This window comes from Ursus americanus, chromosome 6 (genome assembly GCF_024610735.1).
Source record: "Ursus americanus isolate L20-20 chromosome 6, mUrsAme1.1.p, whole genome shotgun sequence".
Classification (NCBI taxonomy): domain Eukaryota; kingdom Metazoa; phylum Chordata; class Mammalia; order Carnivora; family Ursidae; genus Ursus; species Ursus americanus.
The window spans coordinates 46,169,077-46,181,662 of NC_142132.1; the positions used below are offsets into that span (position 1 = coordinate 46,169,077).

General features: G+C 46.2%; 1 protein-coding gene across 3 annotated transcripts in view; it reads right to left on the reverse strand.

Annotated features, from left to right (window-relative positions):
- Nucleotides 1-12,586, reverse strand: part of SH2D4B (SH2 domain containing 4B) — an 86,010-nt gene that overhangs the window by 52,502 nt on the left and 20,922 nt on the right. The window contains exons 1-3 of one of the 3 annotated variants that reach the window (XM_087862981.1): nt 7,275-8,182; nt 6,796-6,955; nt 5,615-5,762 (exon numbers count right to left, since the gene is read on the reverse strand). In XM_087862981.1, coding sequence (XP_087719107.1) covers nt 5,615-5,762; nt 6,796-6,955; nt 7,275-7,368 — 402 coding nt within the window. In that variant the 5' untranslated portion in view covers nt 7,369-8,182. Of the gene's footprint in view, nt 1-5,614; nt 5,763-6,795; nt 6,960-7,274; nt 8,183-12,586 lie in introns of those variants that run through there. The other 2 variants (XM_045783564.2, XM_045783565.2) reach the window with 2 other exon arrangements.

Here is a 12,586-nt window from a genome sequence, read left to right on the forward strand (position 1 = left end):
TATGGGAGACTATCAGGCAAAATGAGGGATATGTGTCATCCTGAACTTAGGAGAAGGGGAGTAGGGGTCAGGGATTTCAAAAGAAAGGAGTGCAATTCACAGGGCAATAAAGAGAAGAGCAGGTAATTAGATGTTTGCCCTGCCATACCAATGGGTCACTCAGATAAAATGTATCTGTTAAGATCCCCCATTTAGATTCTTCTATGTAGTTAGAGTGTGGGGCAATAGTTTCTCCTGAGCCCTGGGGGTCTCAACTGCCTTCAGCTCCGTGGGCCAAAGTGGCACATTCTAGCGGCAGGAGGGCTGTCCCAAGCCCCTTCAGTTGTTCATCGGGCCCAAATAATACCATCATGCTTTTCAACATGATGTACTCCGGAAGGGCAGGGCCATGCCTGTGTCTGTCCTTCTCCCGTCGACAGCCCCCAGCACGGGGCCTAGCGGAGAGCAGGTGCTCCGCAAACACTGCCCAGAGGAGTGAGTGAACTAATAACCAAGAAGAAGGTAACACGGGGTTTGTGATGATCGTTGAGAGGGGAAGGGTAAACCACATCGTGTTGTCTTGTTGATTCCAGCCTCATCCAAGACAAACTGAGATCAAGCCTCCCATTTTCTAGAGAAAGCTGGAAAGGGGAAAGTGTCCCCCACTGATAATCCTATTGGAAATAAGGTGGGTGTTGTTTTATAGTCCTACAGGATGGCATGAAGGGCCAAGATGAACTCCAGCCTTAATGGAGGAAAAAACAAGAAGAGAATGCGTGGCCTCGAATAGGAAGTGGTGAAGAACCAGAGGACAATGTAACTGTACCAACTGCGCCTCTCCTTATCAGGAGCTGGGAAGGGAGGGAGCCTAAGGCAGAAGGAGAGGGCACGAGCCTTAGCCTCAGCGTTCTGTGGTCTTAAGCAGAGGCAGACCAGCCAAAAGCAGTCTTATGAGTTAAGAAAGCAAAGAAAGTATGCAAATTCTATCTGGCCTCTTGATCCCCTTTCTTTCTAGAGGAACAAGCACTTCCATATGCATGTAAATTGCATTCAAAGGCGCCAGACACTGCAGAACGGTTTTTAAAAACAGGTTTCCAGCTGTCTGTATCTTCTATTTTGAAGTTCCCTCTTTAACCTCACACAAGATTCTGGGATTCTCCCCCCATTTCCTCAAAGGGATTTTCGCTCTTATCTCTACTGTGATCAGGAGAATTCACAGAACCTGCCTGCATCCTGGACACAGGCAGCCGGTCATCGGTCATCGGGAGCCCAGCTGATACCCACTCCCCCCACGGCTTCCCGTCCAGCATCTCCTCCCTCCTCCAGCCCCCACCCCAAAATCTGCTTCTGGTGGCACAAAATATAAAGTCCCTGGGCCCAGCCGGCACATTCTCTGCTCCCCCAAGCTTACCCCCCTTGCCAGCTCGCCTCTGCAACAGGGTGGTGCCCTCTCCTTGCTCCTCAGCCTGGGTTCTGCGCCTTTGCTCTTCGGTCCCCTCACCCCAGCATCTGATTGATGTCCAGCCTTGCTGATTTCACCTCCACTGTTTCTCTGTGTCCATCCCCCTGAATCTCGCCACCATCAGACTCATCGGTGGCCGCTTTGACTACCACAAAAACCTCCTCACTGGCCTCTCCCTCCCCCCATGCCTTCATCCCCGGCATCATAGCCTGGAGCCAGTCATTCTCAGAGAGGTGGATCTGACCATGTCCCTCTGTATCGAGATCCTCCATCGCTCCTCTGCCCACAGACAACCGTCTGCCTCTCTGTTGTACCATCCAAGGGCCCCACAGCCTACCTTGCTAGGTTCCTGTCTGGCTTCCCCCATCATGTGCTTTTTTCTTGGCCCCCAGCAGACCGGTCACCATTCCACGTATCTCCTGTCCACTTCCCGCTCTGCTTACGCCCAGAATCCTGCAGGTGCCCCTTTGCACACCACCATAGTCCCCCTGGCGGGGTGGGGGCTGAGGGGTGCTCACTGAGTTGTCTCTCTCTCTCCTGGCACCCTATAAGCTTGTAGAGAGTAGGGAGTTTATGACTATGACCACCATCCTCCCCCCAAACAAGCTGCACTTGGGACCCTTAGTGAATCTCATGGCTTTCCTGAGCACTCCATGAACCTCCACATGGAACAGCTCACAATTTATCATCTCTGTCTCACTGAGGTTCTCAAGGAGATCATCAACCAGAAACTCGCTGGCAACTCAACCCCTCTGTAACCTCCTTGTGAACTGAGCCCCAGGACACCAGCTCCACGCAGCCACCTTCCCAGCATCTGGGACTCAGCTCACCTCTGGGGAGGAAGGAGGCCAGAGATTAGAGCAGGGGAGTCTTGCTGTGAGAGACACAGAAAAAGTATTGCTTGCCTTTTCCGGCAGACTTAAATAATCGTACCCCAAATCCAATGATACAAACTAAACATCTCTCTGCTAGGGATTGAGTGGATTTTTATACTATTATGGAATTACTGTTTTCATTTCAACGGGTGTGATGATGACTGTGGGCTCTACAGGGAACGGTCCTCAGTCATGCGAGATGCACACTGGAGGACGTAGGGCTTGATCAGGAGTCAGCAAACTTAGGCTCCCAGGCCAGATCTGCCCTCTATCATTTAAAATAAAGTCTTATGGGGGCTCCTGGGGGGCTCAGTCGGTTAAGCATCTGCCTTTGGCTCAGGTATGATCCTGGGGTCCTGGGAACAAGCCCCTGCTTCTCCTTTTCTCTGCCCTTTCCCGCCCCGCTGGCGTGCGCTCTGTCTCTCTCTGTCAAATAAATTTTAAAAATCTTCAAAAAATAAAATAAAATAAGGTCTTCTTAAAAGACAGCCACACCCATATTGCCTGCCGCTGCTTTTGTGCTGCAACGGCCTGGTGGAGTAGTTGTGAAGAGAGGGTGTGGCTGACAAAACCTAAAATCTTCACTCTCTGGAACTTTACAGAAAAGAGTTTGTTAAGCCCTAGCTAGAGTATATGATGTCTACAGCTTCCTTTCAAATTGCTGAGCAAAACAATCTAGCCGTAGCAACAGAAATATACGTATGTATATATGTGTGTGTATATATCTGTGTGTGTACAGATACAGTAATGGAGGAGAGGAGAAAAGAGACAATACAAATGTGACAAAACATTAATAATCGGTGAACTTCAGTGGAGACTCTACAAGTACTTTTTTTTCTTTTAATTTTGCTGCAAGTTCGAAATTACTTTTAAATAAAATGTTTTGAGCGTAAATATTGCTTCCCTTAAAAACTCGAGAGAATCTCCTAAATATACATATATATTTATATGTATATATAAATATATATTTAAATATATTTTTCTTTAAATTAAATATTTATCTCTCTATCTATCTATAACTCAAGGGAAGATTAAATAAGATCAATAACAATATAAACATGTAACCAGCAATTGCAACAGGTTTTAAAGTAACAAGAACAATCTTATACACAATTACAACAAAAAATATTTAACCTATGGTTTAATGAGAAAAGAAATGTGGAGCATTTAAGTAAAACAATAAATTTTACCAAAGTCCAAAAGATGGAAGCACAACATTACATATAAGTTATTGCAAATGTTTGGGATTGGATGGCCAGTGCATTTACAGGTGTTGGGAAAAAAAACAAACCCACCACCACCACCACAACAAAAACACTTTACCAAGGACAAAAAGAAGCTTTGAGTAACCGGGAGAACATACCATATCCTCAACAAGAAGACTGAATGACTTGGTATTGGAAAAAATGTCCATCCCCCACAAATACATCCGTAACGTTGATGTAATTCCAATTAAAATCACCTTGTGCGTTTTTTTGTTGCTTGGAGGAGGAGCATAGTGACATAAGGATTCAAATGCATCTCGAGTAGAAAGGAAAAAAATGGGTAAAATCAGCCAAGGACATTTGGAAAATGAAGAGCCATGATAGGTTCTTACCTTAGCAGATGTTAAAACTCCTTTTAAAAGCTACAGTCATTAAGTAAGCCAATCTGACTCAGGAATAATCAAAGGAGAAAAAATCCATGAAGCGAAGCAAAGGTTTGGAAGAAGAATCAAGGCAGCAAGTGCAACGAGAGGGGAGAGGACGGGTCATATAATAAACGGTGACGGAACGATGTGCTGACATGTGGAAGGAGAGACGTTACAGCCCTACATCACACCGCACTCCAAAGTGCAGGAAAACGAAGTACAAAGAAATAAATCATGAACGATATATAAAACAATGCAGATTAGGGGCGCCTGGGTGGCGCAGCGGTTAAGCGTCTGCCTTCGGCTCAGGGCGTGATCCCGGCGTTGTGGGATCGAGCCCCACATCAGGCTCCTCTGCTATGAGCCTGCTTCTTCCTCTCCCACTCCCCCTGCTTGTGTTCCCTCTCTCTCTGGCTGTCTCTATCTCTGTCGAATAAATGAATAAAATCTTTAAAAAAAAAAAAACCAATGCAGATTAATATTAGCACAAGCTTGTGGTGGCACAGATCTTTCTTAGCATGAAACAAATCATTTTTTTAAAGCTTGATAGAGTTGGGTAATAAAAATTTTAATCTTCTGTACCCTTGAAAGCACTAAAACCAAAATTAAGAAAAAACAATACTGAGGGGCGCCTGAGTGGCTCAGTCGGTTGAGCATCTGACTCTTGATTTCGTTTCCAGATCATGATCTCAGGGTTGTGAGATGGAGGCCCTCATCAGGCTCTGTGCTGGATATGGAGCCTGCTTAAGATTCTCTCTCTCTCTCTCTGCCCCTCCCCCTGTTCTCTTTCTCAAAAAAAGAAATCCTCTGAGAAAAATATTTGCAGCATAAATGATCTTGAGGCCACTGTCCTCATTGTCTAATCATTATAGGAAAAAATATTATTAAAAAGTATACATGTGTAAATGCCATGAATAATAATAATTGCTGGGATTCAGCATGATTATTATTGTCTTCTTTTCACTTATATGTATTTTCTGAGTTTTCTACCTCCCCCCAAAAAGTGTATTATTCAGGTAGAAAAAAAAATTGCAAAATAGGGACCAGAAAAAAAGTTTTCTTTAGGCAACCTAAGCTTCTTACCCGAGAGCAGTGTAAAGCTCCTTTACCAGCTCTGAACTTTCCCAGAACGAGTAGGTATGCAAGGTTCCCAACAACCCCCTGTCCAGGGCCAGAAAATGTGCATTTTTTACCTCCTTGAATCCTCCAAAAATCTCAAGTTGGGTGTTGTTATTACCTTACTATTATGAACAAGAAAGTGAAGGCTCAGAGAAGTTCAGCAAGCTTCCCAAGTTCCCACAGGACTAACCAGGAGAATTGGAACTGGATCCCAGGCTGCTCTGACCACAGGCTCAGCACTTTCTGGGCCCCTTTTCATGCCCCTTGGGTTGGGAGGCAAAAGGTCTGAGTTCTGATCCTGCTTCTGTCCCCCCCACACACACGACGTCCTTGGCAAGTCCCTTCCTCTGTCTAACACAGTTTCCTCATCTGTCCAGTGAGAAGTGGATTGGCCCAAATGGGGTGTCACATTCCTCCCCGCTCAGACATGTGAGATTTCTGTCCTTATAAAGCTCTCAGTACCAACCAATGGCCAAACCAGAGATGGGCGCCAATAGCCTGGGAGCTGGGGATGGTGGCCACACACAGATGCCCCACACCCTGGCTCACCTTGAACTCCTCACGGATGCGTTCCTCCAGGACTTTGGCAGCCTTCCGGTCCTCCATCTCTACTTTCCACTTCTCTGCCAGGATCCGGGCTTTCTCATTGGCCAGAGCATCCCGAAACTTCTTGGTGATTTCTGCCTCCTTCTGTCTCCTTGCAAGAGAAACCAGCAGGTATGAGCTCATGTAGGAAACTGAAGGACCACATAACAACAGGACTTCAAATAAAAACCAGGAGCACTATTTCTTGGTCTATCAGAATGGCCACTATCCAAGAGCAGCAAAACTCAATGCTTGCAAAGTTGGGACAAAATTGTCACTCTCCTGTATGGTAGTGTAAGTCAACCGAATTGTTCAGGAAGCCAGGGGAAAAAGGACTCAGAAGTCCTTTCTCTTATTCAAGTTCACAAAGGTGTAGGTAGAAGATGTTCATCAGAGGATTTTTATAACATAACAATTGGCAAACAACCTAAATGTTCATCAACAGGACCAATAAGTTGGGTTTCTCATAATGGGTACCATATAGTAATCTTAAATAACATTGTGACTCTATATTAATCAGTTTATCAAGGTGTTGCCCAAATGCTCACTGTGATTATCTTAGGTGCTGGGTCTTGAGTTATTGTTACAATTTTACAGTTAAAATATTGTCCTTAAAAGCTTGAAATCAGTTTCATATGGATTTCCAAGCTTGGCAAAAAAAAAAAAGTTAAAAGTTGTTTACGAGAGAAGTCTGACTCCAAATCTCACTGGAGGCTCAACTATCCACATTGTGTGTGGCAATGCAGCTAAAAGGAAGAGGAACAAACAGACGACAAAAGTGAATCCAAATTCCTCTATAGTCCCAGAGACAACTCAGTGAGGAATACGGGAAACGCATGTCATCTGTATTATCTCAGTGAATCCAAACTACATCCAGATGAAAAGAGTGTTAATGCCCGCACCACAGATGTGAAAACTGAGACCCCAGATCAGCTCACTACTCACCAGTGGAGCCAGGATTTGAACCTATAAAACCTACCTGATAAAGACTCTGATCTTTGGTCACCTCATCTTGGTGGCGCTCAACCGGGTCAACCAGCTGCCCGGCACCGCCTCCCTCCCACCCACAACCTGTCGTCCCTCAGCTTGGACCCGGCCTGGGCTCTGTGTTCACACCCCGCCCAAGACCCATCTGCACCTCTCACCAGAGCTCCTCGGCCTCCCTCTGTGCCTGCAGCCGTGCCCTCTCGGCAATGAGCTCCTCGGAGATCTCTTCATAGGGCTTGTCGCCGGGGCCTTCTCCCATGATCCAGACCCAGACGTCACCATCTGCCCCCAGGAGCCACTGAATGTGCTTGTCGCTTGCTGCCTCACAGGAGGAACAAGAAAGAAAGAAGAAACAGGTCTGAGTTCTAATGAGCCCCGGAGGAGCTAGACGGGCCGATGATGCACGACCATCACACCTCTCTACAGAACGCTGTCATCTGCAAAAAGCATTCCAGCAAGATATCCGCCCGAGTGCAGGTCCACCTCCACCTCTCCCTCCCACTCCCTCCAGGGAGAAGCACAGCTGCCAAATCAGCCCGCTGAAGCAGGTGCCCAAGGCTGGAATCGGCGTCGGCGGCCGAGAGCGGCCAAGCGCCTCGGAGATCTTCAGCAGACAGAAAGGCAGGAGACAGCGCACCTGCGCCTTCTAGCTCTCCCTCCTGTCCACTGGCTGGAAACAAGGAATTGGAGACAGTGTTGCAAGATACACAGCCGAGGCTCCTGACCCACATCAGCCTGTAACACGAGCAAGAAATAAACCTGTGTTGTATTAAAGCCACTGAGATTTCTCGGTTTGCCCGTTGCCACAGATTCCGTGGATTACCATGACTAAAAGGGACATCTGTCCCCAAAGCAGGGTAGTGCTGGAACAGAAATATCAACTATGTGTCATTGCCTTAGCAGTGAGGTGGCATTCAGCCGCAGGCGGAATGAATGGCTAGGGATCCCTGTTAATACAAGAGCAAAACATCTGATAACGTTGTCAGATGCTGTAACTGGAAAGGCAGACCCTCACGCCTTCCAAACCTGCCACTCTCAGGCAAGAGATTGGAAAACAGAACATTGGCGGTGCGTGTTGCTTGCTAGCAGCTGTGTTCAGCAGGGTGTTAAGAGAAAGAAATGAATTCCAGAAAGAATTGAGTGCTTTGCAAGTAAATACGAAAGGGAATAGAGAGAAGACAGAAATCTGGGACTTTGTAGGATTGGATAAACCACCTCCTTCTAGGGCCCAAATTATAAGAGAGGGGATTTTTTAAAGTTTGCGTGACAGAGCCCAAGAGAACTGCTGAGGTGAAGAAAGTGACCTAAGGCACAGAACACTGTGGCGGCCATGAGCATGTGCTCCACCGACATCCAGCTGCAAGGAGCAGAACCCAGCAAGCACCTCAGTTCCTGCGTTCCTGTGTTTGACCCTGGCCATGCTTCCCAGACGTGGCTCCCAGCCTTTGACTGACCATGGTGGGCCCGTTCCTGGGAGACAGCAGACTCTTCGGATGGGCAACATCGATGACCCCCTGACAAACTCCCTTGGGCTGCATGGCTGTCTAGAACACCTCCCCCCGCCCCCACCCTGCCTAGAACACCTCTGCCTGCAGCACCTCCTTCGCTCAAGGTCAGACTTTGTTGCAATACAATGGCCCTCCCACTTTATTTATTAAGCCCTTGTTTGTGTCACCCCATCCTGTCAGTACTCCTCAGAGGAGTCAGGCTAACACAAGTGCATTTAGAGTGCAATCCCTCATATGATTTTTCAAAGAGCCTGAGATAGATAGATAGATGCCCTTTGGTTAGGATAGGAGAGCCACAGGGAAATAGAGGCAGAGAATTACAGTCAACTTGCAAAATATGTCTAGAAAAGAATTTTAGATGTGGTTACAGGGACACGAAGCAATCAGATCAGAAGCCTCCTAAGTTTTTGAGTCTGGACTAAAAAAAAGCCTTTGATTGTTCAAGACATCAGCCACTCTTGGGTACCCAACCTCAATGAAAGAACAGGCGGCCGGTTTCAAAGGCTGTACTGGTCCAAGGAGCGCGTGGTCCTCAACACTCACTTCAGATGAGGCCACGGGGAACGACGAACAAGGAGGAGCCTCCCGAAGGGCACAGTCCTACCTTTATTGAAGGCTGTCCCTTCACTGCCAGGGCAGGAGAGCCATAGAGCCGGACCTGTAGGACTGCTGGAATGCTATCAGCTAGTGACTGAGTGGGGCTCACACGCTCCCCTTTCCCATAGTGGACATTCTCACCCCGCTCTACCGCTGAGTACTGTGTCATAAAGGTGGGGGGTGTTTGGACGACATGCCTTTTCAGCCACATCTAGACATTAGAGAGATCAATGCAGAGCCCATGCAGACTGGACTTTGGGCTGGAGGCAGTGATTGCATGGGACTTGAGGGTAACCCCCTTAAGGAGGTGGTGAGTGTATTTATATGGAAGAGGAGAACACAATGTGGGCGGGACCAGAATGACAACCCGTGACCGCCACCATGCTGTCTGGCACCCCATTTCCCCTCCCTGAACCCACCAGATGACTATTTTCCTCAGCTCCCCTTTGGTTCCATGTGTCCATGTGAATGAATTCTGGACAATGGATGTCAAAGGAGGTGATTTGTACCCTTTCAGGCTGCGACTGTTGCCGTTGTGGGACTTTTCCATATTCTGTTTCTCCTCCGCCCATCTCATCCAAGATGGTGGCACTGCAAGGAAAAAGCAACCTGATTCATGAGTCAGTGTTTGGAAGCCAGTGACACAGAAGAGCTCCCCAATCCACATCAAGAAATAAACCTTGTTTATATTAATCCACTGAAATTTCAGGGTTTATCCATTGCCGAAAGCAGCATTAATTCCCTAATGTAGGAGGGTACTGTTACTTTTTTGCATGGTAAAAGCCACATTGTAATATAGAAACACAGCCTTCGTTATGACTGATAAAACACTATTAAAATTATAAAACTTCCAGATTAATAGTGGGGGGAAATAAATGATATGAGGCTTACCAATCTTGCAAAAATCTGTAAAGGGCAAGAGAAAACAAGCACTATGCAGCTATTAGAGCAGACATCAGTGCCCAGCCACCGCCCCTCTGCCCCACTGTCCTCCCTTATCAGAAAACCCTGATCTGCTCAGGGTGTACAGAGATCTCGCAGCATCAGGAGAGGCAAGTTCCTATGCCAGCCTCAAAGGACAAGTAGAATTAGTGAGGGATCAATGTAGGAGAGACCAAATGTCCCTGTTTCTGACAAAGTAGATGTAAACAGAAGTCCTAGTAAAGGGCTTTCCCCCTCTGAACCGAAGGGGAAGACTCCTTAGGAAAAACCCCTTCACCCTTCTTTTATTTTCTCCTTCCTCCTCCCTGGAATGAGGACATGAAGCCAGGAATTGTGGGAAGACCTTTGCCACCATGAGGAAGAAAGCCACAGCTAAGGGCGAGTAAGCAGAAAGAGAGAAGGAGGGGCGCCTGGGTGGTGCAGTCGTTGGGCGTCTGCCTTCGGCTCAGGGCGTGATCCCGGCGTTCTGGGATCGAGCCCCACATCAGGCTCCTCTGCTGTGAGCCTGCTTCTTCCTCTCCCACTCCCCCTGCTTGTGTTCCCTCTCTCGCTGGCTGTCTCTATCTCTGTCAAATAAATAAATAAAATCTTAAAAAAAAAAAAAAAAGAGAGAGAGAAGGAGATGGGGCCTTGATGATTTTGCTGCGCGGCTATGCCGATACAACTCGTTCAGTAACCTCCAGAGGCTCGCCATTCGAGACAAATAACGAACTTGGAAGAATACAGTTGTATCATTATCAAATGAAATATGATCATATAAATATGAAATGTTGATTTAATTAAGCAACTATTTGCCAGATATTCCATTATGTAAGGTCAAGCACATCCCTAACTGATTTAGATAACGAACACCAAATAACACCGAAGCCCTAAACCCTAAGTATATCCACTAACACAAGAACGTGAACAGAATTAATTCCCCCATTAAAATTCTGATGCTGTCAGATGTGATTAAAAATAAAATCGAGGGGCACCTGGGTGGTACAGTTGGTTAAGCACCTGACTCTTTTTTTTTTTTTTAAGATTTTATTTATTTATTTGACAGAGATAGAGACAGCCAGCGAGAGAGGGAACACAAGCAGGGGGAGTGGGAGAGGAAAAAGCAGGCTCCCAGAGGAGCAGCCCGATGTGGGACTCGATCCCAGAATGCCGGGATCATGCCCTGAGCCGAAGGCAGACGCTTAACGACTGCGCCACCCAGGCGCCCCCAAGCACCCGACTCTTGGATGTGATCTCAGGGTCATGAGATCAAGCCCTGCATCGGGCTCTATGCTCAGCATGGAGCCTACTTAGGATTCGCTCTCCCTCTCCCTCTGCCCCTCCCCCCATGCTCTCATGTGCAGTCTCTCTCTCTCTATCTAAAATAAATAAGTAAATAAATATTTTTTTAAACCACAGTTTTTTTTTTTTAACAAGAAAATGTTAAAAATAAAGAGCTAGGTGACAGTGGACCATGAAAAGCTGAGCAAAAAGAAAGCAGGAGTGGCCATGTTGGACAGGGCAAATGCAAGGACAGATGTGTTAAAAAAGACAAAGAAGGGGGCGCCTGGGTGGCACAGCAGTTAAGCATCTGCCTTCAGCTCAGGGCATGATCCTAGCGTTATGGGATCGAGCCCCACATCAGGCTCCTCTGCTATGAGCCTGCTTCTTCCTCTCCCACTCCCCCTGCTTGTGTTCCCTCTCTCGCTAGCTGTCTCTATCTCTGTCGAATAAATAAATAAAATCTTAAAAAAAAAAAAAAAGACAAAGAAGAATATTGTGTGACAATAAAAGAGGCACCCCACAAAGACACTAGAACAGTCCTAAAACTTGATGCAACATACAACATAGCAGACAACTGCATCAAACAAAAACTCCCAACAATGCAAGGAGAATCTGAAAGTGTATATACAGTGGGGAGTTTTACTATATTTATTTCAGAAGTTGGTGGATCACGTAGATTTTAAAAATTAGTAGAGAAGATTTAAATAATATGGTCAAAAATATTTATTTAACAATTATAGAACTTAATTCCTTAAGCTTTGAGATTACACTTTTTTTTCCTTTCGAGCTTGCAATCATGAGAAAAAAATTATAGGCCATAATCCCAAATAATAATACAAAAATTAGAAATTGATGGGGAGAATAGCCATTTTAAAAAGCCATTAATAAATTAATAATTAAGAAAATATCTTCTAGTGGGCACCTGGCTTGCTCAGTCGCTTAAAGACCCAACTCTTGGGGTGCCTGGGTGGCTCAGTTGGTTAAGTGTCCGCCTTGGGCTCAGGTCATGATCCCAGGGTCCTGGGATCCAGCTCCACGTCGGGCTCCCTGCTCAATGAAGAGCCTGCTTCCCCCTCTCCTCCTGGCTTGTGCTCTCTCTCACTATCTCTTTTCTCTCTCTCAAATAAATAAATAAAATTAAAAAAAAAAAGGGGTTCAACTCTCGGTTTCAGCTCAGGTCACTATCTGTGGGTGGTGGGATCAGGCCCCGCATCAGGCTCTGTGCTGAGCGTGGAGTCTGCTTAAGATTCTCTCTCTCCTCCCTCTCCCCCAGGCCCTTGCCCACCCTGCTTGTGCTCTCTCACTCTCTCTCTAAAAAAAAAAAAAAAAAAAAAAAAGGAAAGAAAGAAAATAAAATATCTCCTAGGTAACCTATGAATCTCAGAAAAAAATAAAAATTGCAATTACATATTATGTAAGGGGGAAATGTAGCCAAAAAACTACAGGCACACATAACAGTGGGCTCAAAAGAAAAATTCTTGGCATAAAGGCTTTTCTTTTGGATGTCTGGGTGAAGATGTACATCTCTTCTCCAAACACGTAACAATAATAGATACAAAATAACAAGACAAAATGCAGAGGAGTACAAGAAACACCTCCAGGGAATCTACAGCAAACAGGAATGTGAAGCAGAGAGCGA